At 41.1% G+C, this 27,519-nt stretch overlaps 2 protein-coding genes across 12 annotated transcripts in view; both read right to left on the bottom strand.

Moving 5' to 3' along the window:
* Positions 1 to 12: 12 nt before the first annotated feature.
* Positions 13 to 6,589, bottom strand: nfu1 (NFU1 iron-sulfur cluster scaffold homolog (S. cerevisiae)). Its single transcript, XM_088624111.1, has 8 exons — positions 6,460 to 6,589; positions 4,930 to 5,039; positions 4,136 to 4,271; positions 3,638 to 3,704; positions 3,152 to 3,266; positions 2,547 to 2,610; positions 1,915 to 2,089; positions 13 to 1,108 (listed from the first exon to the last, which is right to left on the bottom strand). The coding sequence occupies exons 1-8, from the start codon at positions 6,516 to 6,518 to the stop codon at positions 1,064 to 1,066; spliced, it is 771 nt and encodes a 256-aa protein (XP_088480237.1). The 5' UTR covers positions 6,519 to 6,589; the 3' UTR covers positions 13 to 1,063.
* Positions 6,590 to 7,309: 720 nt separating this feature from the next.
* The window catches only part of aak1b (AP2 associated kinase 1b), a 63,124-nt gene continuing 42,914 nt past the window's right edge, over positions 7,310 to 27,519 (bottom strand). For 7 of the 11 annotated variants that reach the window (XM_088624098.1, XM_088624100.1, XM_088624101.1 and 4 more), the window contains 3 exons: positions 27,184 to 27,388; positions 26,184 to 26,291; positions 7,310 to 11,832 (listed from right to left, as the gene is read on the bottom strand). In XM_088624098.1, coding sequence (XP_088480224.1) covers positions 11,018 to 11,832; positions 26,184 to 26,291; positions 27,184 to 27,388 — 1,128 coding nt within the window. In that variant the 3' untranslated portion in view covers positions 7,310 to 11,017. Of the gene's footprint in view, positions 11,833 to 14,769; positions 24,044 to 26,183; positions 26,292 to 27,183; positions 27,391 to 27,519 lie in introns of those variants that run through there. The other 4 variants (XM_088624099.1, XM_088624108.1, XM_088624109.1 and 1 more) reach the window with 4 other exon arrangements.

Raw genomic sequence — 27,519 nt, 5'->3', positions numbered from 1 at the left:
GAGACAATGAGATCCCAAATGCCACTTTTCTTTCTTGTTACACTTCCAATTCAAGAAATATCCCTACAATTTCAGTGTTTCTTACACAACATCTTACACAAAACAGTCTTGCATAAAGGGGCAAATCAGTTTAAAACCATATTAACAATCCCATAGACTTTTAGTCTGAATTCACAGGTAACAATTCTCATTAAAAACTTTTATCGGACACATTTCTTCTCTGTTCTGATGTGAAATAACTGGTACTGGTCATGAAACGAAGCATTTCACATATACAAAATAACTCCACATTCTGAGAATAGAAGTTAATAAAAGTGACATTTTCAAGTATCTAATCAGCAAATTCTTATCTTTAACAGAAATAGTATTTACACATCTGTTTCCCAATAACATACCAAGACCATTTGATATAAATGAAGAAACAGTATATTTTAAATACATATTATTATATTTTTACTTATTTTAACTTAATTTGAAAAAAATTGGAAAATATCAGAATAAGCCATTTAAAAGCATTTTGGGCAGGAGTCCTGGCATGTGACTCACTGCAGCCAAGACAATGGCACACAGAACTGGTTTCAGATGTTTGTTTTTCAAATCAAATGAGAGAGAGGCAATATTGCACAATTTAGGCCTGCTTTCCTTGCAATCATTTCCATAATAAATATCAAGTCTCAATTTATAAAGCATGCAAGGAGATCTAATGAACACTTTCAACCTAAAGATTAAAAAAAAACTTTCAAAAGCCTGGTTCTTCGGACACAAAAATAATGCAGCACAGAGTTGGGGGCTGTAGGTAAGCTATAGCTCTTTCTAGCACACACTGTCTGTCACTCAGTGACCTAACGTCTCCATGTTGGAGTATGGATTTTTTTTTCCTTAAAACTTAGTGTGATTCTGGCTATACATACGCACTTCCCAGAACTACAGACTCTGTCTTAAATTAGCTACATTAAAACACTGGGATGGTGGACTAGTTCCTGAACCTGCTTGATTCAACAGAAAGGGTTGAGGGGGAAAGTAGCAATGCACACATCTTAGCCAGGGCCTGATACACTCATTCTCAGGTCTTGGTCCCCTGTTCCATTTCTTCCTCTTCATCTTTTACCTGCAACAAAAAAAAAGATGAATTACAGTCATTGCCTGACACTGCCTTTGTTATTCACTGGTTGCTAGTGAAGAAATGGTTTAAGATCACTTTATTGGCCATATACAATTTCTTGTATTAGGAATTTGTATTTTCGCATACCCCAGCTTGCTCTCCATGAGACACACAGACAGGAGAGAAGCTTGGGGTCAGAGCGCAGGGTCAGCCATTTATACGGCTTGCAGTACACAAACCACTCATTGCAATGCAAGTTTGAAAGTCCAGTTGTGCAAATAGCACAGGCAATGGTCTACAGAGTAGCAGGAGAAATGCGATATGGACAGATGAATCATCCTTTATTATGTTCTTGAACAACGAATGATGGCACACCTGGGGCCAAGCTGAAGAACTCTACAGTCGAGCATGACACTACTATCTCGATGTCATGGCCTTCTCAGTTCACCAGATCTGAAGCCAATCAAGCATTTATTCTGCAATGGTGCTTGAGAGAAAATTTTCTTCTTCTATTAACCAGGTATGACTTGACTGACTTTCTCATGGAAGAACAGTGCTGCATCCGTCTTATAGAACTCTAGACACTGGTAGATTCTATGCCATGGCACATAAAGGCCATACTGGTGCATGATGCCCAACACCTTAATAAAAGACTTTCAATTGTTTGTTTTTTTTATTTTTGACCACAAAACATACATCTGTATCATTAATCATGTGTATGTGCATGTTTCCATTTCAGTGTCTGTGCCTAAACATGAACATTGGGGGTGCATCATGTTACTTTCAGTGCCTGTGTTTGTCCCGGTGCCTACCTGCTCCACTCCCTCCACCTCTGGGATGTAGAACTGCAGCATGTTCTGGATACCACTACGAAGAGTGATGACCGAGCTGGGGCAGCTGGTGCAGGAGCCCTGCAGTTTGAGCTTCACGATCCCGTCCTCAAAGCCCCGGTAAAGAACATCGCCGCCGTCTTCCTGAACTGTAGGCCTGGGAATGGAGGAAAAGAAGAGAAAAAAAGAACAGAATCAGAAACGGCAAGAGCCACTTCAACGTACAGCAGAGTTTACAGAGTCTCGCGTTGTTTCTGACTGATTCTGTGGATTCAAGTACACAAGACGATTAATCAACTGTGAAAGGCTGTGAAATGGAGGCACAATTAAAACAAAGGCACAAACCGTCCAAGGAAGGCAGAATGAATTGAAGTTTGAATATACACATTGGATTTCAAGTAGGTATCTGTGACAGTATGCATGGGCTGCAAACGAACAAGTCAAGGTTTATTCCATGCTGAAAAGAGCATGGTGACACAACCGAAGAAGGCTCCACAGCTGAAACGCTGTGGTTCCTTTCTTCCCTTTTTGGCATGGAATAAAACTTTTCTTGTTCCTATACACATTGTAGTTTATTAACAACCACCAAAACAGTACTGTTAATTAGGCAGAACCTGATGCGGGTGTCCAAAAGCTCTTTGATCATGGAGACAACTTCATCATCCTCTTCTGAGGGTGCTGCAGAGACGAGAATCACCGAGAGAAAAAAAACAGGCATTAAAACAATATTAGATTCATGAGATTGATTGTTCTCTTGTGCAATTTACACATTTGAAATCTGAATTTTATGTGGGGCCCTGTAGCAGCTCTACTAGAAAGGGCATCAGCCTAAACACTGGTGATTTTCTCATCAAAAACCCACCTTTTGTCTCCCTTTAATGAGGGATACAGGTGCAGGCGGGGAGCAAAACTAACCAGGCACAACCAGAAATGTCAGTGAAATAGCCATAACCCTTCATGCCGTTAATTACAAAAGCAAAGAAAGAGGATGTTCGATAGTTACAGATCTCACAGTGTGGACTTATTCTGGATATTAGAATTTCTGTTTGGCAAAAGTAGTAGAAAATCCGAGGGTACATCTGGGTAACTAGTGTGAGCAACATGGCAGTATATTAGTTTGATATCAGGTCAGGTTATTAGGGAGTATTGCTGGGAAACAGCATTTATTGCCTGCTGGTCTTTTTAATACCAGAAGTACCTTCTCCAAGGGGACAGGTACCTGTATCTGCACGAGGGGTGTCCTCATTGACCACTGGCAGCCCTGAGCTGAAGAAATCCATGATGGCTGCATAGATGTCAGGCTTCATCACCTTCCACTCCAGATCAGCGTCTTCCTGGGTGTCAGTACAGGGATGGAAAAAAAAAATCGCTCTCTCTGATTAACTATTAAAGTACGAAGCTGTTACGGTACAGGTAAGGGGAGCAGGACCTGTCTGTCTATAGACAAAGAAGAAGCGAAAGAAAATCCTCAAAAACCACCCATAAAGTAGGCTGAGTGCAAAGAAAACAGTTCTAGATCTTGTCACACCACTAAGATCCATGCCTTGGAGAGCTCTTGCTTACAAGGCAGGAAATGTTTTACTCCACAGTATAGTATCAGTTCTAGCTGACATAGCTTTAGTAATTGCCGTCACCTGAATGCACCTAATACTGTTAGTTAGAGCTTACAGTTTCTTCAACTTTCCTCTAGGTGTCACTGTTTTACCTTGGTGATTGTGATGAAGTCCGGCCCCAGAAAGACACTCTTAACACCTTCGATTCTGAAGAGCTGCCTGAAAAAGAGGAAGAAATTGCAGGGAATGAATGAGACCACAGACAGTACATTTATTAGAACAGCTTTTTTTTAAGCTGACTTGAAATCAAACCCCTACAACTGGAGTCCCTGGAAAAGGATCAAAATAATAGAACCAATGAATGTACAAATTTAAGAGAAAAACAGCCACACATGACATTCAGAAATATTTTAGAAGGTTGTGGTCATTTCTACAAAATGCATGGAAGCATCTATCAATAACAGGATATTTTCCAGAGATGATAACCTAATTACACGTTTTACAAAATTATGAACTGCATTTTTAAGGCAGAATTGGTTCATCTGAGATCAACTGCAAAAAATATTTTGGATGATCATTTATTTTAAAATAACATCTATTATTGCAATTGAGATATGTATGGGTCTTAATGAACATGGACATTTCATTACCTGGCCAGTGGGGAACAGTAGGCGTGCTTGTATCCTGCAAAGTCCATGGTCCCTGACTCCAGGACCATTCGGCCTGGCAGGAACTTCAGGCTGTTTGGGTTGGGTGTGTCCTGGGTCTGAATGAACATGTTTCTTACTAAAAAACAACAAAACATTTCTTACCTCTCTTGACAAAAATCATTGTCCATCAAGACTGCAGGTAAAGTCAATATATGAATGCATCTGGATATTAACAACAACCTAAATCTATAAAACACGTGTTTGTATAAACCATAGTGGAGCACACAAAATGAGACATCCTTCCTTCCTGTGTTTCTTTTCAGCAGGATTGACAATTATCGTGAATCACCACATCACCTGAGCCCAATTTATTCTTATTAATGATGCAGTTTAGTGATTATGCAGCATTTAAAGTCACTAGAGTGTATCACATTCATCGATGATTAGACTCAAGGTAGCAAACAACATTAAAGATCTCAAATTTGTGCACTGTTTTAAATTGTATACAGTATGAGTTTTAATGTTCATATATGTTTATCTGCAATAACACCTTCTGATGGGAATTTCATATTTGTTAGGGCAAACTAAGCCAGTTTCACCTTTTCCATAATGGATTATTGGTTACAACATGTAACTAAAAAACGAAAATACCTTCAAAAGCCATTCATACTCCTGTGGCACATTTGCAAGCCAATCTTGCACACTTGTTAACAATTGCTCTAACAATCCTGACTTCCAGCAACATCTGCCAATGATGAATCCAGTGAAAACGGTGTCTCCCGGGGCACTCATACCTGGAATGTGTGAAGCCGACAGCTGTGTCCACCTTCTCCGGGTGTGTGTGCTCTGTATGGCACAGCACAGCCCTGAGTACCGGCAGACCCTCACAGAGGCTTCTGCAAGGCTAGGGAGAGAGGACAAAAATCTACTCATGGAAATCGCAACATTCCAATTAGGTGGGACGTAGGTTAATGCCACTGCCTAAAGCTCTTGGATCCTGTATTTAATTCTGGCAGGGGGCACCTTCTGTACAGAGTTCACATGTTCTCCCCATGTTTGCATGGCTTTTCCCTGGGTGCTCCAGCAGCCTGGTAACACGTGGCACAAAACGACTTACTTTTAACGCGAGTTTCCACACATTCAAAGTACTTTCACTTTGTTAATTAACGGTGCAATATACCCATCTTATTCTTTTGTACCAGCTCACAATTGCCCCCCTAGTGTCACAAAACTGAACGAATCCCAAGCTTTCTAATAATGTTTAATGTTTCTTTATTAGCCCTATACAATTTCTTGCATTAGGAATTCATCTTTTCGCATACCCCAGCTTTTCTCCATGGAGACACAGACAGGGAGAGAAGCTTGGGGTCAGAGCGCAGGGTCAGCCATTGTACAGCGCCCCTGGAGCAGTTAGGGTTAAGGGCCTTGCTCAGGGGCCCAACGGAGTAGGATTCCTCTGCCAGCCGCGGGATTTGAACCAGCAACCTTCCAGTCACAGGCACAGATCCTTAGCCACAGAGCCACCGTGCCGCCCTGGAGTATGGAGTAACTGGACACTTATTATATGTAATGTATTGAAAAAAGAAACAGTTTCCTACACTGGTTATTTCAATTAAGACAGCACTAATATAACACCCTTTATGTTCGCAGTTCCGAACGTAAAACTGGCAAAGTACACGGAATACGGAAGTCATCTTCTCAGGTCATTATCAAACTGGTCAAGTCAAGACGATATCTTCTTACTTGGGAAAGCATTTCATTAAACGTATAGGAATTTTATTCGTGCGGATTATAGACTCTGGGGTGATTTAAAAAAGCTAATTCATTCTTAATTTGCGAAAGTTTTTTTTTTAATAACACCATCGACATTAATTCCCTTGTATAACAATATCTACATTTATAACAAGTCTCCGCGTTGATGTGTCTTCTGGCACTTAACTCCGCGGCAGTTCTTTCAGGTGTTAAGTGAGGAAACAGTCAGAAATTGTAAACCTGCTGAGAGAGCAAGGTCAGCGAACCCTACATTTCCCAGAGATTCACAATGTTTAATCTTACTAGTTGCACAAAATCGAATTATTTTTGTAAACCGCATCAAAATGCCACACAGCAAGTTACAATCTGCAGTTGCAGAACAGTAGTGCAAAATAAGATAAAATCGTGCCAACTTGTTTATCATGGGAAAACACGCAGATCTCTGGACTAACGACTTGAAAAGCCTACCAGCACTAGCTACATTTCAATCTTCTGCCTTGACAATAAAATAACAAAAGTCAGGTTAAGCACGTTTAGCAATTTAAAATCAAGAGACGGTAAAAAAAACTTACTGCAACTGTTTAAACGCTGACAACTTCAGAACTCGTCCCACAAACCTGCAGGCCGCCATTTTTGTGAGTGGCACTGTTACCCACAGTACCTTTCACCTTGAAGGGCGGAAGTCGCTCTGGTGGGTGTTCTGGAAGTGAATCGGGTTTACCTTTTTTTTTTTTCCTCACAAGCCGTAGAAATATACATGGAAATAAAAGATGTTACTTAAAAATCATATTACACAAAATATACATTTGACATTAAAATGTAGCTCTATATAGGTTATTTACAAACGTTTCAGCACTACAAATCGCTCATTTGAGATAACTGCAGGCCCATCTATAATCTGCAGAGCTAATGTAATCTCATACATTTTAAATTTGCCACATGAAGTCTTGATTTGATCCAGCTTCTTTATACTAAGATAATTAAACATAAAAGTTACCTAAAAGGCTTTAAAGAGCATTATTGCACACAAAAAGTGACTTGGAGTAACTCTCCTGAGTGAATTTGTAGGTTTGAAATGTGTATTCCAAACGGTTGAACAAACCCAAGTATAAAGGACTGACAGACTTTCATTTCACTTCGTTTCATTTCTTATTGTTCATTGTGAAGACCTCCCATTGACGTCCATTTCTTTAAGACTTACTGTTACAATTCACTACTGTACTGTACACACCACTGAGATGAAACTGGGCATGGGGTAAGAACAGGCGTAAAACAAAATAGTTTTGGCAAGGTTTAAAGATCATGCATTTGCTTTTGTTTATAAACATTGCAGTAAGAGATTGAACTCACAGTTCTTCACAGATATAGTAATGCCCTCCTCCCCTAAACACACACACACAATGATGTACCAAGTTCAATAACTGCCTTTCATTTCATGTTTTATTTCTTTAATTGTACATAGCTTGTCATGACAGCATTCGATAACAGCCAAGTGCTTTGGGTCAATCAAGTATCTCCACAGAGTGCCTTCACAATTAGAACAGGGGAATGGGATAGTCCTCCGCAGACCCCACAAGCCCCTGACCAGAGCCTGGCCACGCAGATGGGGGGACAGGCCCCCTGCACAAAGAGCGAAAGAGAAAGTAAGACAAGAAAAGGCACATTGGATCGAGGAATACATTTAACACGTTGTTAACTCACCGATTAACAATCCACCACATACCACTGTGGGCAAGTTTGCACATCAGGTGTATTTGCCAATACAAAAAGCTTCCATTAATGTTAATATTACCAAAAAGAAGTGTAATAAACTAGCTTAATCTCAACTATATAAAAAATTACTTTAAACAAAGGCAGGAAGGCAAAGGAGTGTTCTTTTCACTCTTTTTCTCTTCATAATTTTACATGCAGACAGTTTAAACAATAGTTATTAGCACAGTTGCAAAATAAAGGTCTTGAGAATATGGATATAGTGTACATACTGTATATATCCACATTTCCCTAAACACTAAAAATGAGTTTCAATTGCAGGGTTTTATTGTTGAGAAAGAAGTAGTGCAAACTTCTGACTTGTGGCATGAGTTCTGCCCTTTGTGAGATGTAGCACATTAGGTAACATGTAACAGTCTAGCTCACACATCACTGTTCACAATTTTGACTAAGGGAGTGGGAAGGGTGTAGGTTTAGACTGTAAAAAATTACTAAGAAAGTCTTTGCAACATACACTGAACTTACTCTTCTGGAGAAGACAAGTTGAAATCTGTATTACCTACTAGTTGCGTTTCCGGTCTTCAACACAGTTCTGTCTCTGTATGGATGAGCTAAGAGAATTCATAGGCATGTACTTTATACACGTTTTCCTAAATTATGAAAAACTAAATCACAAAAAGCCATAAGGCTTTAAATGAGAAATTCAAAAGGTTGTAATTTGGGATTAAGTTTCTGGAGTTTTTTTTTGTCTACCTTATCTAATTTTAGGTTTTTACTTCAAACAGTTTCATTCGTGGGATTCCAGGGATGTGATGAAAGATAAAGTACATCCACAAAATCATTCACCAAAACCCAGGGTCAATGTTAGATGCATTTCCAACCAAAGAACAGTTTCCAGTTCGACTCCTAAGTGAATTTTGTAATATAAAAATTACTGATACAATGAATAGCTGATCTATGAATCCACACCATTTAAAGTGTACATGTACATGTTAAATAGAAGCAGAAATGCTTTTTTGGTTACTCCAAAAAAGTCAACTAGTCTTCTTAACCAGTGTACAATGTCTTTTTAGGATGTCACTGTAATGCTTTCACTGAAGTCACAAATACTTTGAAAGTAGTGCAACAGAAATACCAGCTTCTGTGAATCTGCTGCTCTCTTTTCAAGATTAAGGTATTCAATTAACACAAAAAGAAGATACTCAGAGATATAGTGACCATTGGGAACTGAATCTATTGGTCACAATGCATTGAGGAGTAAGCAGAATACTACCCGTCCTAAAAGGAACAGTGTACGATTTGAAATAATTGAATCTCTCTAGTAATGAAGGTTGTAGAACTTGAGAAAACCTAATACAAACTCAGATCCTCAAAGCCACATGGCCAAGTCAAAGCAACAGACTGCTTTAAGTTCAATAAATACCAGTGTAAATTCCGAGGAACTGCATTCAAGACTGAAAACATGAGGCACTTCTTTACACCAATATTCTCTGGTATCTGGAACTAAACCTGGTTTCTTTCAACAAATGAGATTCTCAAAACAATAAGATATTAAGAACCAAACGTGTACTGTGGTCCAAATGGCCTCCTCTCATTTGTAGCCATGCTTACATTCTAGTGTTGAGTTACGGAGCTCTTCTAAAGTGTTCAGAGTCCTACAGGTCAAGAACACACCAGCTTAGCTTCAGGTCCCAATTGCTTGCATATTCAGAATTGTAACTGCATGTCCCCTGCAACCCTGTCAGCAGCATTCAGTTTCAGCACTTTGTTGTACAATAATCGCACGGATGATAAAAAGGAGATTCCTCTGCAAAAGGTACACTGAATTATGATAAGGCCAGCATTTTGGATTGTTGATTTTTCTTTCAATGCGCACAGCTAAAAACAAAAACAAAATCAAGTCATAAGTTGGAGTTAGGAGGGCGACCGTACCCCAAATGTAAACCAGGAATTCAAGTGTATCTGTAGCACAGAGCAAACGTCTAAAAACAGAGCCTTCCATTCTATGACATGGGGACGTGTGTTCTAGTGCTGGCCCCACCCCCTCCCCACACTTCGTATCCATTTAGACGGAGACTGTAGCTGATCACGTAGTGAAAAAAACAACACCCCTCAGAACAAAAAAACTACAACAACAAAAGAAAAGCAATTCATATCTCACATAAGTGGTAAAATACAAGAGACGTCTAGTAATTACTCAGCGATTCATAGTGACAATGGACTAGCAGCTCCTCTTGGTGTTAACCTGACTCCATGTGAACAGGGTCTTGAGATTTATGCACGGAGTACTGAGAATTCACACTTATGTTAAACATACATTGCTCAAATGCCTCTAAACTTAGCTAATAAGTTAAGACGTGAGACTATCAGTAATGCGTTCAAGAATCATTTTTGGAAAAGAATCCTAGAATATTCCCAAGACAAACTGGAAGCCCAAAAACAAGGTAGGGAAGGATTATTAGACTGCTAGAAAAACAAGAATGACTGCAACCAACACCTATAAGTGTTGAAGAATACAGAAGTTGCTACCACCTACCAGTCTTCACTTCAATAATGTGCCCAGAGGGCTATCGGGATTGATCTGGAAAAGGGAGGTACTGTGTGTATTTAATTAACACCTTCTCCTGGGCGAGAAAATACAGGGATGTTAAACTCCATTCCAAAAGGGGAGGGGACACAAAATGATTTTGGTTTTAGGTAAAACTGCATATCACTCAACTGAACTACACAAGAAAAATTAACTGGCGCTATCTGGGACATTAATGTAACATGAGATAAATCCCACCTAATGTCTCAAGTTACCACAATTCCTCAAGTGGTCCCAGTTTTTAGTACTTGCTTATTTGTACGTATTGCAGCATTTTGTAGGATAGACTCTAATCAATGAACGGGAACCAAAAACTCCAAAATTAAGGTCTTTGCTGGCTTGAAACCTGGAGAAAAGCACAGCAGGTTAAGTGAATAATTTGATCATTGAGGAAAAGGGAGAGCTGAGGTAGGTGAGGAATGAAAACTTGAAGACATTGCCCATTTCTGTCAAGGTCAGGAGTTCAGGACCCTGGCTTTAAGAGCATTAGTTCCAAGCTTAAGTTACAGTTGTCCAATCTGCAAGGTCATCTGGTTTTTGCTTTGACTCCAAGTCACTTCTTAAAATTCATCTGTAACCTGTAGCAATGTAACACTAAGTAGATGATGGGTTGACGCCTTCACGTCCTTGAGTCTTTAATAGTCCCTGCTATCCTCATGATAATGATGAGCTTAACACCCTGTTCATAAAGAAAAGATGAGCTTTTGTGAGGAATTATACACTAGTACAACTGGACTGAATTTCAGTATGAATGTACAGCTCCCCAGTATTCTGGTTGGCTAAGATCCAGGGAGAAGGGTTCACGTGAAGGAGCCTGGCTACCTGCTACATCTTCAGGGCTTCTCCTTAGGAGCTTTAAGGTGGAAAGGGGCTGAAACGAACGGATCAGCAGCGGTCACTTCTGAAGTCCAGGAGTGCCTTGGAGCCACAGGTACTGAGCCTACCCCAGCCTGCCGGCCCACATTGGAAACTACACGATGGGCAGCTACAGGCTGCTGGGCTACAGGGGCGTCATAGTGCCGGGAATACTTGGCCAGGGACTGGGGGCGGAATGACCTTGGAGCTGTCTGGCCTAGGACAGCCTGCTCTGGGGTCCCGTGGCTGGGGTAAGGTTGGAAAGGGTGCTGCACTCTAGGCTGGGGGGATGGAAATGAGTTGCCAGCTTCCTTCTTCTTCCCGAATGGAGCCTGGAGGAAGACATCAGGCTGATCTGCAGGGACAGGGGGGCGACTGAGGAAAGGAGCATTGCTGAAAACATCACTGCCTTCTTCTTGCTCTGCTTGGAAGACTGTTTTCGAGAAGATGTCAGGAGCCAGCATGGTCTCCCTGGTGGGCTGGGGAAGATGAGAGGCTGGGGGCAGCTCAACAGACTCCTGTCTGGCCCCCTGGCATTGTGGTTGCTGCTGCTGCTGCTGCTGCTGCTGCTCCACCTCCTCATCAGAATCCATCAAGAGGGGTCTGGAGCCACTGCAGTCATGGTGATCTTCCTCTCCGTCACTCTCCCTTCCCTCTTCCTCCTCACTGGAGTGCAGCGACCCCGAGCTGAAGGGCTGGGACAGACCAGTGCTGTCAAACTCCAGGACGACCCTTCTGTTTGGGCTGCTCCCTTCACACAGCAGTCCATAGCCATTGGGCTCCCTCTGCACATCTGCCAATAAAGAAATGGCAGAATGAACTTAAAGATGCAAGAATTCAGTATGCAGAGTGGGTTCTGCAAAGAGGTATCTTTATCTTTTTTTTAAAACCCCTATACATGTTGTGACTATTAACTCCCTTATTTTAATTTGTTTTCTAATCATTACACCACAGCAGATAATGCAAAGAAGCAACAGTTTTTTCATAAAGTTATTTGCTCACACCTGAAGAAGGCTCCATAGCCGAAACGTTGTTTCCTTTCTTCTCTTTCCAGCATGGAATAAACCTTTACTTGTTCCTTTGCAGCCTACACATGCTGACGCAGCTCCGTACTTGAGTTATTTCATGAAGTATAACAATCATACAGTAATCAGTGACAATTAATTACCTCTCACTGCACCTCCATTGTGGGCCTAATTTATTGACACCAGTGAGTTGTTTAAGTCAAGGTACTTGTAATTATTTTACTTTTAACAATGCAATCAAAACCAAAAGGCCTGTCACAATAGATTTAGGTCTGTGGATTCTGCATTCCAGAAAAGAAAGACAGCTTAATCCCAAAGTCGAATTGTGATGCTCGCTAGCACAATATATAATTTTCTAATCACTATGTACACATTAACAACACTTCAACACCGAGCAGCACAAAGATAGCTACAACAGACAGATAAGCTTGTTTCTACAAATGGAGTCCTACAGACTGTGACGTGACCACTGCAAGGCTCCCTTGCTGACAGACTTTCTTTACCTACTGTATAAAAAAGCAAGCGTGTTTCCAAATTCTCCTGCATTCGAAAACAGGGATTTGTACTAAAGAATAAGACATTCCTATTTTACTGTAGGTATAGTAGTTTACAATTATTGAGGTCCTTTTACTTGGAAAGGATTGATTTCCTGAAAGTTTGTGCCTGTGATTTGTGCACCATTATACTGCAATTTGCTTTGCAGTTGGAATCACATTCTCAGTCTCACAGTAACACCTCTGATCCATAAATGCTCATTATTGTACCCCAGTTTCTCCAGGGTAAAAACATAAAAAAAAACACCCAGAGAAACATTGGGATTAACACAGGAAAGTGCACAACAGCCCAGGCCTGAGAGGAAGAACGCAGGTCCCTACGGGGGTGCCAGGGTGAGCAGACAGGCAGCAGTCTTACCTGGGCAGCACAGGGAAGCAGGCGAGCCAGACGCCTGGAACAGGAAGGGGTTAGCGACAGCCTGTGGGAGCAGCGCAGGCGAGGGCGCGTCCGATTGCGAAAAAGCAAGCATGTGTGCGTGCGAACACTGAGCGAGAGAGACAGCCTGGCCGTTCCTGAAAGCAATCGGAGTACAGGGACGTCCTCACTCACTGTCCAACGTGTATTTTCTAGGACTTAGAAAAAAGGATCTAGCCAAAGTCCTCAGAAAGAGGGCACCACTTATTTCTTTGCAATTACGTCTTTTCTTTCTACTATTACTTCTTTGAGAGTGATAACTGGAATGTTTCACGGAGACAACTGTGAGTATGTGCTGTTGCCTCAGTGCACTTTTTTAAGGGACAGGGTTTTGCATTTCCAAGTGAGACAGAGACAACCGTAACTGGCCTGAAAAAGTAGGGACTTCGGTTTACCTCTTATTTAATATTGAAGTCAACCCGAAGTACACCAGACTGGTGGAATCCAGGCATCAACTAGCAGCTCATATACTTGAGCTAGGCAACAGTACATGAAAATGAACAATGGAATAAGGAACATACTGTATACAAGCACCTGAGCCTGCCTACAGGAGGCATTTTTAGTGAATGAGCTGGTTAAGAAAGAGGCCTGAAGTTTTGCTCTTTCTCTTTACAGAAAAAGGTTGACATTTTCAGCTCTTTTTCTTTGTTGCATATCTTGCTTGGGTGACTTTTTTGTGTTGTAAAATATTTTCTGGGAAAAAACCCTGCACCCAACCTTTCCCACTGTGGGTGGTTGGAGTATCGAGCCTTATTTGCTAGCCTGTGTGGAAGTTGAGAAGGGAAGAAAATGGCTGCTGTATCCCCCACCAACAATCAGAATTTCTCCAGATGTTTTAGAATGCTTAATATCGTAAAGAGCCTGTGCAAAGGAACAAGGCTGCATGGAAAAGGATTTGGACAAATTAGGTGGATCCAAAAGTACAAGTACAAATACTGTGAAGTGCATATCCTACCTCTCACCAGCCACAAACAGTAAGCTATTTGAATTTTAAAGAAGTATTTGTGTTATTTGCATTCAAACCACCATCATCTCTACTCTATAATACCTCACTGTTACCCTCAGGTGGAGCTGAAGTTCTGTTTTTCTCGTTTCCTCAAACCCCGGAGTGTGATGTATAATTGGTTTCTCTTGCAGATAGCAACAAGAGCTGTATCAGTGTCATATTGCTGCATTACTGAAAGACCCTATCAGCCTAACTGATGAATGAAGCTATAGTGATGTGCTCAGGGAGCTTTGTAAACTACATCAAACAACACAGGCAGGCCATATTGGATTTGTATAACAGTACAAATAAAGGGCCCTAATTATCTCTCTTGCTATGTTGCTGGTCTTCTTATCCTTAAAGCTACAATGAACTAAAACAAAGCTATCTGCATCTCTTTTCTTAATGAAGGCATGTACATCCATTCACAGTGAAAGACGCTTAAGTATTTGCACTAATAGTTTTGTTTGCCACAGATAATTAACTTGTAACAACTTTAATTGGATGGCTTTATATGGTTTGTATAACCATAAGGAACATTTAAGTTGGAGAGAAGAAGGAAATTGCCCTTGACAACAGTTCTTTTCCTGCATCTTAACCAAGATATATAATGGCTGATAAAAAGCACTTATTATAAACCAAAACAAAAGCATTCTTTCTGTATGCGACACTCAGCACAGCAGTAAACACCAGTGAGTTCAGAGATTGTGCAACCCTTTGTATTGCCAAGGAATTCTCACACAAACCCATGTTACATTCACATTTACATGTTTATTTAACACTTGTTTTGTCATTTCATAAAAATAGAAGATACACATTGAATTATACATTGTTGCTCCAACACAGAACTGGGCGTTTTTATATAATTATTTTTTTCCAAACACAGAGGGTACAATTTGTTTTTGTTTTTCACAGCAACACAGAAGTAAATTTCTACTGGCAAGGCTAGACCTCTACTGAAATACAGCACTCTGGTGTCTAAGAATAAGGTTAAGCACTGGGATTGCATAGGTTAGCCACACAGAAATCTGCAAGAGACTCAGCTGTACAGTGGAGAGAGTAGAGAGATAACAGGACAGAGAGAGAGTCAACGTGGGGGTGAAGGCAATTTACAACATTCATCAAGACACACTCATTTACACTACTAATTTGTTTTTAAAGAGCTTACGCAAGAACTATACTAGAGTGACCCACATGCTGCAAGTCTGATGAGCAGGGTTCAATGTGCGAGTATTCCTGTGCTGCTTTAATTAGCCAAAGCACGGGGGTGACGACACCAAAAAAGCCAAAGTGCAATTAACCCTGACTTTTAAAAAGGAAGGAACGGTATCCTTTTGCCTTAGCGCAAAACTCAAATTACTCAAGTAACCTGTGAGCCTCTGTTTTCAGACACTAAATATTCAGGTTTGATTGACTGAGGTTTTCTCTGGATCCTTAAATGGATTTTTTGGGGTAGATAAAACATTAGTTTCAGATCCCTGAGCAGATCACTGACTTCTTGGTCAAAATACAAACACCAATTAGTAGGCTCTGTAATGTTCTGCTTTCATACCAAAGACATGCTGTAAGAGCTAAAGAATGCAACAGCATTTCAGAATCTTTGAAATCACCATCTCTTTTGAGAATGAATAGGAAAGCAAGTGAATTATTTTAAGCTTTACCCTGTATTATTTAAATGAGAGTACTCTACAAAGGCAAGCTCAGCTGCTGCAAAAATGGGAACATTCAGATCAACAACTCCCCTCGAATCCTTGAGTTTTGCAGTGCAAGCAGGTGCTGAAGACTGAAGTAGAAACATGTGGCCGAGACCTTCCAAAGCCTGGCAAACGAACTCGCCGCAAATACAACAGCAGGGGAAGAGAATCTACAGGTAGACAAATATTTAATCTTCAGTTCCAAGGAAATCTAAAATTGCTGCACCAATTTAGAAACACAAAACAATAATGCTCCCTACAAACAGGGAATGGGTCTCAGAAGGGCTTGGAGGAACGAGTTGGATCAGAAGGACGGGAAGAGGGGGAGAAAGAAGAAATCAAAGATCAGTCCTCTGAGAAGAAAAGGAGACAGTAGCCCATCGAGAAGACAGAGACATCAGGAAGAATCTTCCTTCATCAGCCCTGCTTCCTATTTAAAAAGAGGGGTTGCCAAGAAGGGGGATCTCACCCAGATGTACCACAGGAAACAAGCCTTTGAGACCAGGGTGCTGACAATGGAACTGCCATCATAACAAAAGCACCCCGACAATTCCCACAGATCTCAAGAACAGGGATTAACCAAACCTCGTCCAACCCCAGTGATGGACTCAATAACTCCTTAACTTTATTAGCATCCTTGAAATTAATGCATCTCAATGGCTCAATATCTTTTAAAGGTACACAAAAAACAAACATAGAAGAGAATCGCCACACAATATAGGCATGGTCCAAAGACCGAACAGAGGGAGCAGCTGAGACTATACTGGAGATGGATATGTTAAAGGATGCATTTCTTCACCGGCTCAATTAAAAAAAGGGCCACGCACCCCTTTGTCTTTTCTGTTTTCCTTTGGCCTAAAGCATGCCAGTGCCTGACGCTGTGCATGCCATACGAGTCTATAACAAAGCCATCACTGGACTCACTGATACCACCACACACATACAGTTTCATTGATGGAAAACTCTCAACACGCATCTACTTCCAAACCCCTTATCACAGCAAATTTGCAAAATAATGTTTAACCTTCACCTTGTATTTTCCATTCCTTCAATGTGCTGTCCTAAGTTTTGTTGATTATGCAGTTAATGTGTATGTACTGTATGTACAAAGTGGGTGTTTAAGGTATTCATTTGACGTGACCCTGTTCTCACTATGCTTCTATACACTAGACTATGATTATAGGAATTATTTTTCACATCTAATTAGGGCAGTAACAATCACCACAGTCTACAGTTCAACATAGTAGAACAGAAAGGAATAGCTCATGCCAGAGGTTTCTAATCCTGGTCCCTGAGAGACAGTGTGCCTACAGGTTTTTTATGTCTCTCCAAAGTACCAGCACTTGGAATAGCAGGGCCAAATAAAGCCAGGAACAAGCTGATTCAGGTCATCATGGGCGGAATTCAAACACAAATCTGAAGTTACATTGGCCCTCCAGTACCAAGATTGGACACCCCTGGTTTATAGAAAGGAGAATCAGTATAAAATGGGACATGAAAACTCTATCAGATGTACTGAAGCAAATTTTAACTGGTAAACTCTCCAATGGGAAATTTAATTTGTAGTAGACAAAATGTGAACCATCTTATGTTCTGATTTCCTTTGCTTAATGAGAAGCCGGATCCCTGGTTTCAGTCCTCCTTTGAGGAGTTGGCTGATGACAAAACCCTCAAAGGGAACAAAGAAGGAAATTGGGTAACAAACTATAAGCTTAGGCTTCCATTGCCAAGGACAGCAGAGCAAAAACCCAGTTATTATCGGCCTCTCAGGATAGCACATGCTGCTGTTTCTTCACACTCGCCAATTGCTAACCAATAAGGAAAATACAGTAAGTCCATATCCCATATCCCAGTATTCAACTGGTATGGACAGACATTAAAGGTGAGGCAAAGTGGAATAATTTTGCTGTTGTTCACAGAAGAAATCTCCAAAGCATCCCCAACTCCCAACAGTGTAATGTGCTATAAAACTTAGCGAGACTGTAAGTAAAATAGCACATCTACAATGGTCCTACAAGTAAAATAACCCTCCAGCAGTAACACTCACTCAAAGGCCTCACCTTTATTACTAACACACAAGAATTAGCAGGAACATACAGCAGTTAGTACAAATTCAAACACTCAGGTGAAGAGCTGAATTTCCTCCTGTTCAAAGTCATTAAAACAGCTCTTTCCCAGCAGTGGTATCATTTCATTTACATAGCGGTTAAGGTACAATGCACGGTGACGGCTGAAGACAATTAGGCTTCGTCTTCACATACATTCAGGATGCACGTGAAAACAATTCAAAGTCACAATAAAGACAGTAGAAAGATTCCACTCAAGTTTAAAAATCAGCAAATATGAGCGTTTTATATATACAGAAAAGTAAAGAGTGCTTGCTTTGATTGGTCATAGTGCATTCTGGCCCTGTAGTAAGTGTAGTCAGTACTGTTCATATTAATACAAGCAAGCTGCCACCAACAATAGGTACTGGTCAAAAGAAGGAGTTAGACAAGCAGACAGATTGAATTGTTAACTTTATCACAGCCAGATTTGCTGAATATTACATAATACAAGGATAAGAGAGATGAATTGGCAACAGTATCTCTTCTTGTGGATCCCATTGGCTTCCATGTCTATCTGTACAGCTCAAATAAATTTGACTCATCACAGAGCACAGCCTCACATAACTCCAATTACAAGAAACAAGAGAAGTAGGAGGAACCCGAAACCACTGGAGAAAATGCACTTGGGTGCAAGAAAAAAAAAACCTATCTTTCACTTGTATAAAAATGTCCCATTTCATGTGGAAAACCTCCAATAACAGGGCTTTTTTAAAACCCTGGGCTTTGGAACCTCAGTGCTTTCCTCTTTTGCCCTGACCTGTCTCACATCATTTAACTTAGCATTCATTAGAACTAAACCTTTGCTTTACTGAGACTGCTGCTAATTTCTTTAAGTTCATTAAAAAGGTGCTTTAGGTTACTAAAATGTTAGGAGTGAAACTGAAACTGGACTGTCCAAAGGGTAAAGAACCAGAAACGATTATGTCATGTACTTGGCTTTGGAGCCAGCCACCAGGGTTCGAATACTCTCTGTGAACACCCCAGACACATCAGTATGCCCATTCATAACTTTCTCTTGGTCGTTGCAGACCAGTCAAACAGCTTGTTTGGCATTTAGCCATCAGGAACCAGGAAGCATGGGCAAGAGAGCAAACGTGACAAGAACTGAAAAACATTGCAGCTGTCCTTTAATTGTCCTGACTGCGAGGGGCTTTTTGTATTTGAGTCTACAATTATTTGATACCGATCTATAATTCTAACTGTTAATTAGCAGCTTTATGAGACTGCAGCCCTGCAGGAAGATGAATGTCAAGAGTTCAGACTCTGAATGCAACTCATACTGTCAACCCTCAAAAAAAAAATAAGGAGACTACAATTGAAGATTAAGAAGAAATTGCACATATAAAGGACGGTTTCCTACTCAACCATCAGGTATCAAGTCTTATTTGTATAACTTACGTTCGGAGCCAATTGGCTTTTAACTACGGCACAGTAGCAGCAGTGTCTTGAAAACGTACCTGCTCGAGGCAGAGATTAATAATGTCAGATGGTGCCAGAGAACGCAGAGCTTGGCTGGGATTTTCAGGAAAAAACGCACTAGGATGACAAACAATAGTTTTCCAGTGCGCTTTCATCTCTGGTATTTTGACTAGTCTCCCCCAAAGATAACTTGATATAAATCCACCTCCAACTGAACCGACTGCACAAAAATCCTCATCCCTTCTTATTCTTCCCTTCTTTTAGAATAAAATCCTGACCATGCGTGTTGGTTTAAATACAGACGTTTTTGCATTGCATTGTTTTTGGACAATACATGCATGCTATGATTTCCCTGTTCAATCTTAGCAGCCTACTTAACAGCTGGGTGTTTGTTACGACCTGCCAAGCAAAAGTACAGATGCGACAATTAAACTGATATCCCCAGTGGGGCAAATCAGGATAGCTCACATAAAACATGGAATTGTGCACCCTTCCATACAATTCTATACAAACCAGTTTTAAATGTGAGAGTTTAAATGTGACACAGAGGTTCCCAACAAAAACAGCTCTTCGGAGATCAACAGAGACCCTTTAAAATACACTATCAAAAAATCCTTAAAGGTCTTACAGCTCCCCAACTCCTAAAAATGTAAGTGTAAATCTTTGATCTAATTTTTAATTTTTAATTACTTAAAAATTCACTTTTGCGTCTATTACTGATGTGAAAATTATATATTATATATTATATTAGACCTTTAACTTCACATAAAGCACTGAGACTCATTCCAGTTACCTTTCACCTAGGTTAGTGTTTACACGAAATGTATAAAATATTTAGCTAGGTACTATAAGTGCTTACATGAAAAATATAAAATTTAACATAAAGGTTACAGTTTCCTTTGCATGGAGTTTTGCCTCTCCCAAAATCATAAATAAAAAAAAAAACTAAGTCAATATGAAAGCCTTGCAATTTAGAGCTTAAAGGCTGTTTCCCAACTCCACAAATATAACAGCCATACTGAACACAGGAGGGCTTATAAACAAACATATAAATATGTTTAATGTTACCATTTGAGTGAAGAACACATCCCACACTTTCTTTAATTTAGCCCCCTAACCACTCAGGTGTACATGGTTAAAATGATTCTTGTCTTACTACTTCCTGTTCTAGCTTATAAACACTTCCTGTCATCATATGGCCAGGGTTACAGAAAGCAGCCAAGAATGATAAGTTCCTTTCAGTGTTTCCAACTGGGAGTGACGCAGTACTCCCAGCTGAAAGCCAGACCAAACTGGACACAGAGGGAGACAAGCCGAGAGGAGAGAGCTCAGAAGCTTCTTCCTGCTCTCATCTCTGCTTGATAAGCAGTGAAGAAATAAACAGCTGGCCGCCTTCTCAAACACAGAAAGAAAAGACGAAAGACACTTGCAACAGGATAGATATAGGGACACTATCTTTACACTCTTGAGAACAGTGTCATAAAGAAGACAGAAATAAAGAATTCCTCTTAAAACTATAATATATCATTGTAATCATAAGAATAATATATTTATATATTGATACTCCATACATTCATTCTATAGCACTCTATCTATATTCACATTTATGCTTACTGTGATATTTGAAATATCTGTATTTACTTTTAAACACTTTATATGTATTGTACTTATACTATCTGTTTAAAAAGGGAAAAAAGAAAAGGACATTTCTAACAGTGACTTTATACACCAGGGAAAGAGGATGTGCTGGAGGGGCAAAGACACTTTACAGTAGGTTTGCAGTTTAACAATATACATCATTTTGCAAGAAAACCAAAGAACATCAAATATGGACAATATCAGCAAAAAGAACTTCAGGAATGTCAAGGGAGCGAGATGGCCATCACTGGGGGAGGGGGCAGGGTGGTGAGTGCCAGCACAGCAGGACTGAAAACGGCACAAAGGTGACATCTGTGGCTTGGGCACACAACGTCCGGAATACTGGCCACTCTCCACATAAAACCAAATTTAATGGAAAAATTGTTCAGCGTCCAGGTGATCCGCAAAAGTCAGTATTAACGCCCTCCTGGTTATCTTTTGCTAAACACCCCGGGGATTCAGAGGTGAGTACTCTCTTAAGAGCACAACAGTCCTGGTTCCCTTTCAGTCTGTAGCATCCTATTATCGGGACAGAGTCCGCCCACCGATGCAGTGTTATCCAAAGTTCTTTTGACAGTGAGGCAGCTTTTCTCGGTGTCCAACAGTGCATCCCAAACCAGTGACCCCTAAACCGTCAAATTACCCCTTTCAAGTTATCTTACTGGAGTTGTAATACCCACAGCTGATCAGCTTTAAGACTCACTAATGCTGTTCCACATTTTTCTGCCTTTGAATCATGTGCTGGGCAGCACAACATAGCGGTGTCCAGGACACAAGCATTCAATACTATATGTAGACATACTAATTACACCAATTACACCCATTCAAAATTACTCAAGTCCTTAAGCATGTGCTTCACACTCAAAATAATTAACAGTTTCTGATTGTCACTGTTAGTATTGTTGGAGGTTTTAAATCTCTCTCCTGGGAGAATTCAACAAACATGGAATTTTCAACAGACTCTTGTCTTCTGCAGAATGGGTTAAAATATCTGAGGAAAAATAATTTTGAATTCAAAACAGCCACAGAACAATAATATGGAGTATGTAACTGATTCTGCAGGAGACAAGCAATTCCTCTGACAAATCTGTCTGTGGAATTCTCCAGGGAGCAAACTCTGGTCATATACCAAAGGTGATGAGAAAATTAGTTTTGTTTGTTTTTCGGGAAAGAAGCATCTCTAGGGTAAGAAACTACTTGAAATGCAATGGCTCGTTTGCAAAAGAAAACATATTGTCTTAATATGCAGGACTTGAGTGAATTTGATCAAACTGTTACCTTTTCCTGCATCTAGCTTACATTAGACACGTATCTGATGAAAACCTGATTTAGTCTGGGGATGTGTTCAAGACCAGCAACCAGCTCCTTGTGATCATACAACCTTCATAGACCTAGATATAGTAACAAGTGTCCACTATTGATCCAAAAGTAGGAAAGATACATGAACACCAATGAGAGGGACTGGCACACGCTACCCACTAGCCCTGTGGCTCACCACATATCTGCACATGACTAAGCAAATTCCTAAAGGTACTGCAAAAACCTAATTGAAGGTTTAGGCATGCACAAATTACTCTACACTTTTATGATCACTAGATGTCTTAGAATAGTTCAGCATTTCATGGTCTGACCAGTATGCTTTGTGGTACAATTTGATAACCATCTCAGGATTGTACCATTTAATGCTGAGAATGTATACAGTACATGTTAATTCACTACCCGGATTCAACCAAGTCAGAGACTTGATGCCTTTCTGACACATCTTTTGACATCTGTGGCTTGATGCATTTATCAAGCAATCGAAGTTGCAGTCTTACTTAATCCAAAGTGCAGCTGGATGCTGATCCTGAACACACCCATTGTAAGCTGCAGCATGTTAGGTGCATGTTTAGAGCATATCTGCCACACCCATATTAACATACAGACAGGTAGGTTTCTTAATTTGGCAGGGTCTCCCAAATTTAAAATTGAGAATTTGTGAGAATCTCAACATAAGTGTGCCAGCCCACTTAGGAAAAAGAAAACACAAAATAACATATGAAAATAAAATACCCATATTACTAAAAGCTGTAACTGGTACATGTGTTTGAATATGCACAATTTCCATGCAAGAGCCTTTGGTACAAGGACAGACAGTATAGGGACAACACTGGAATGAAGCAAAGCACTATGGATGTTGTAGGCAAAGGGAGCAGAGGGTCATGGATTATGCAGGTAATGAAGAAATGGGTAAGCGGGGAATTGTGGGATTTGTAGTCATTGGACAGGCAGGGTTCAAGTAGGCGCACAAAGGGGTTATTATTTTACATTATATAAATGTCAAAATGTTCTCCAACTAGTCTGTTCAGCTATCATCCACTGCTAGCAGATGCTTTTCTGTGACACTGCAGTGAGGCTAAGCAATGTGTGATCAACCCTGAACAGTGTTAAAATAGACAAGTGTAGCAAAACATCTGTACAGATAAGCTGTCAGGGAATCCAAGTAAAGATAATGCTTTGGATAGACTAAGGACATGACAAAGTGGACAGAACTAAGAAGCTTCACAGCAGAAGGGGTTTTGCAGAAACCCACCTAACAACTTTCCAAAAAACACTAATACATGTTTAATATCAAAGTGCTCCGAAGGGTTCGAAAGCGCTGTTGCTATGCGAAAACATAAAACACTGGGTAGCAGATCTCAGACAGCCCAGACAAAGTGAAAAATGAATGCCTGACTACAGCAAACCCTTACTACATATGACACAAACAAGCTGGGAGATGAGCCGATCTGAAAGCCTGACACACTGGTGACTTGAAGCTGGCTCTAGGACACTTGGAAAATACGGAGAAACCAAGACAGGGATACAGATGGTGAAGGAGAACTTGGAGGGAACGGTATACGGGCTGAGCAGAAGACCATTAACGAGACAGAAAAAAAATAAGGGTTTCTGTGCATGAGAAAATGGTTTGTCTGGAGGTGGGAGAAGGTTTTGCCAAGGGGAATCTGCAAGTGAGGACCCAAGTAAAGTGGCCTAAGCTATATGATGCCCCTTCCCTCGAACTGCCCGCCCCAGTGCATCGCCCCCTTCCCCTACAGGTCGATGAGCTGGTCAACAAGCAGCAGAGATCGAGCCAGGTTAGGGATGCTGGATTCTGAGCTGCCGCTGTTGTTGCGAGAGTGACCACCTATATGTGTGAGAGAGAGAGACAGCAGCAAGGAGTGAGAAGAAAAGAGAGAAGAAAAAAAAGAGAGATACGGTAAGCAGGGCTGTCCCTTGGCCCTGCCAAAGAGAAAGCATGAACACTCCCTTTCATGGTACTGAACTGAGACCTATTCTACTTAAAGGTCTTATGGTTTCCTCTTATAGAGTTTATATTACATTACTTGCATGTCAGTTTCCACATTTGTTCAGACACTGATGCACAATCTCAATGCAAACTCCAAGTCTAATTTTTACATCAACAGACCATTTGGCACACAGTCATTACAGACATTAAATCATGAGATTTGCTGATTGAGCAGAAATGTATTCCTTGCAATATGAGCTCTTCGTGTGATTTCATAAAAATACACTTGCTTTGAGTTGAGTGACATTTGGCAAAACGATCAGGTAGCTGCAAAGTTAGTCAAGAAAATTTAACTGATTATCGGCACAACCGAAGTTGGCTTGTTTGACTGAAGTTGCCTAGCGAGAGAGGTTATTTGTTCAACAATCAGTAGACTAGTTCTAAGAAACCAGGAAATCACCTTTGTGAGGAAAAGGCCACTGCCTGGAAAGCAGAATGCCATTTCACAGGTTAATAATATCTTCTGACCAATCTGCACAATGGTTTTCAGAGTTCAGAGGCTACAGCACAAGAAACTCCAATAAGAAACCATAATTTAGCAGAATGACTGCACCTCAGGATGCTCAATGCTCTCCATGACAATGATGTCCATTCTGGGGTAATATGTCAACGGCTCAGAGATTACACGTCCGTCTTCTGCCAGTGGTGGAGTGTTTGATTCACTTAGGATTACATCACAACTTCAATAAAACCATGGCGAGGTCTTTTTATAGATCTCACCGGCCCGCGCACAATACGTATCTGTAGGACCACCTCACTAGTGGAGACAACAATGTCTGACCAACACTCGTCAGCTGGCTGCAACTGCACAGGTGGAACAACTTGCGGCAGTCTATCCAGAGGGTTGGTCAGGTCTATGAAAAGTACCGGTATGTCTGAAATATGCAATGAAATTAATTTACACGAGTGTCACACTTCCTTTGTGAATCCATGTATATCATGTATCCTACTTTGCTCATAAACGTTGACTGTGGCCTGCGGCAAGTTAGAATGACTTACTAATTGGCCACAGAGTCTCTCTCTAAACTTACACTGGAAGAAGGGAGAAGTTAGAATTTCACACTTTGCTCCCACTGTCCTGAGTGGGGAAGTGACACCAAGAAAAAGACTTGCCCTCCCTCTTTTAAAAGACATGCTCCACCAGAAAAATGTCCACAATATAATATTGAACAAAGAAAATAGAGCCGCCAGTAATGATATTTAATTATCACTGTGTGCCAATTGGTACTGTATTGAAATTTGTATTGGAATTTGTGGGGATAGCACCTTATCAGCAGGATACAATAGGCCTAGAGACTTCCCAAGGAAACAATATGATTTTTTTTTAACATGAGTAAAATATGACCCCTAGTATTTGACAAAACATATGCAATGTGGGGATAGTCACCCTTTACGATTTTGACATTCTGCATTAGAAGCTGAAGGCCAGTGAAAACATCTATTCATCTTGTAAGCAGAATGTCTACAGGACATGATCTCAAAAAATAAACTAAGAGCCTTATGCAGTTGGAAAACCTCTAAAAATGAACATGTGGAATATGTGGAAAGTGGAATGTTTTTAATTACAAACTGGTATGAATAAAAAGAGCTCTTCTGAACTCCAAAGCAGGGTGTGCCTTTCAAGACAGGTGTGAATCTTGCCCACAGTGATCACTGTCTTTGGTTAGGAGCATGGAGGGCATGACAAACAACTGGCCAAGCACCTGCCTGTTGCTTGATCTGGGATAGACTAGAGAATACGCGCCGCCAATTAGTCTGACAGCATACTGATTAAACAGATTTAGGCCCCTGACTAGACAGCTAGCCTGTAGAGGGCACACAATGGGGGTGTTTAACCCACTCGCTCTCTATGGGCGGTGTGGAAGTACATTTTCTCAAAGAGGAATTTCCCCTGCTGGAAATCGTGTGTGCATGGAGGGGGCTGGGGCCGGATCCCCTCCCTTCCGGGGCAGGGAGGTAGTGGGAATCCGAGCCTTACCTTGGGAGGAGTTTTTGGAGATGAGCACGGGGATGGGGTCGAACTCGTCCTCAGTGCCTTTCTCCGAGTTCTCGGGCAGATCAAAGCCCGAGATGAGGTAAGTGGAGTCTGTAGCAGGAGGAGGGACAGAGAGGTGGAGGAGGGGAGGTGTTAGTGTTGGGGACAGGGCCAAGGAGGCAGCACTGCCAGTGCAGAGCAGCCACACTGAGAAGCACAGGCAGTCAGACTATGAGCGATTGCCCTGTATAAGAGAAGCACTCCATGATACTGCTGTGCAGGGAGGCCGTTACCCTGCTAGCATATCATTCAAGTTCTAACTAATGCTGAGTCATTGGACTGAATGTCAGGTGTTGGGGATTATTCCTCTTCAAATTTAGTTTCAGATCCCTGATGAGCAGTATGCATTACTGTATACAGTCCACACTCTAGCCTAAAAACGTAAGTGCTTTAACCATAGGCATCACTCGCCCTAAGTTTTACAATCCTCAACTGAAGCAAAAAATGCGAACCCATTTTATATTCATGATGGGGAGTCTACTGTAAGTATATAGTGGTTTTTGTGCTTGGACTGAATATCCTTTTCTCTTTTCAAGTGGTGTCTAATAAACCAGTTGTTTGGGCCACATAAAAAAGAGGTAAAACTTTTATTGTGGACAGATTTACACAGGGTCATTTCCAGCGGTTATTGCTAGCAAGCAAACGGCTACAGAACTGATTTGTGTAACAAAACAAAGAGGAGTTCTTACAATAGTGAAGCAATAGTAAGGCAATTGCTAATAATGATACTGTAATTATTTTAAAAGCTTTCTTTCAGCTTTTGCTTGAATTACTATTGGCCAAGTGGAAAAAAGAGAACATGCTAAAAGGTATGTACACAAAGGTAACTCTGGATGGACAATGCAGAGACGTCCCCACTGTGGAAACGACTTTACTTCTTAAAGTTCACGATGCGTGGCTGCAGATCTATTTCCCCCCCTGCGGGGTTCCGTGTGAGTCTTACCCGACTGCAGATGGGCGGAGGCGAGAGAAACTGGGGCAAACTCATCCAGACAGGCAGCAGAACCGGCAGGGGCGGCGGCACAGGCAGAGGAGGAGGAAGGCGAGGAGGCGGAGGGTCCAGCGCCCGAGGAGGAGGAGGAGGAGGAGGAAGGAGCAGGGTGAGGCAGGAGAGAGCAGCCCAGCAGCGAGTCCTCCCCAGTCAGAGAGTCTGGGGGAGGGGGTGGGGTGGGGTAGGGGGGGTTATTAAGGCAGGATCAGAGATGGACAAAAGAAAAGTAAAACAAGATGTTAGCTCAAGCAGAAGAAGAAGCCTGTTAGAGTTAGTACCCTTCCATGC

The sequence above is a fragment of the Lepisosteus platostomus genome, chromosome 3 (genome assembly GCF_059453375.1).
Source record: "Lepisosteus platostomus isolate fLepPlt1 chromosome 3, fLepPlt1.hap1, whole genome shotgun sequence".
NCBI classification, from domain to species: Eukaryota; Metazoa; Chordata; class Actinopteri; order Semionotiformes; family Lepisosteidae; genus Lepisosteus; species Lepisosteus platostomus.
This window is presented reverse-complemented; position numbering and strand designations above follow the sequence as displayed.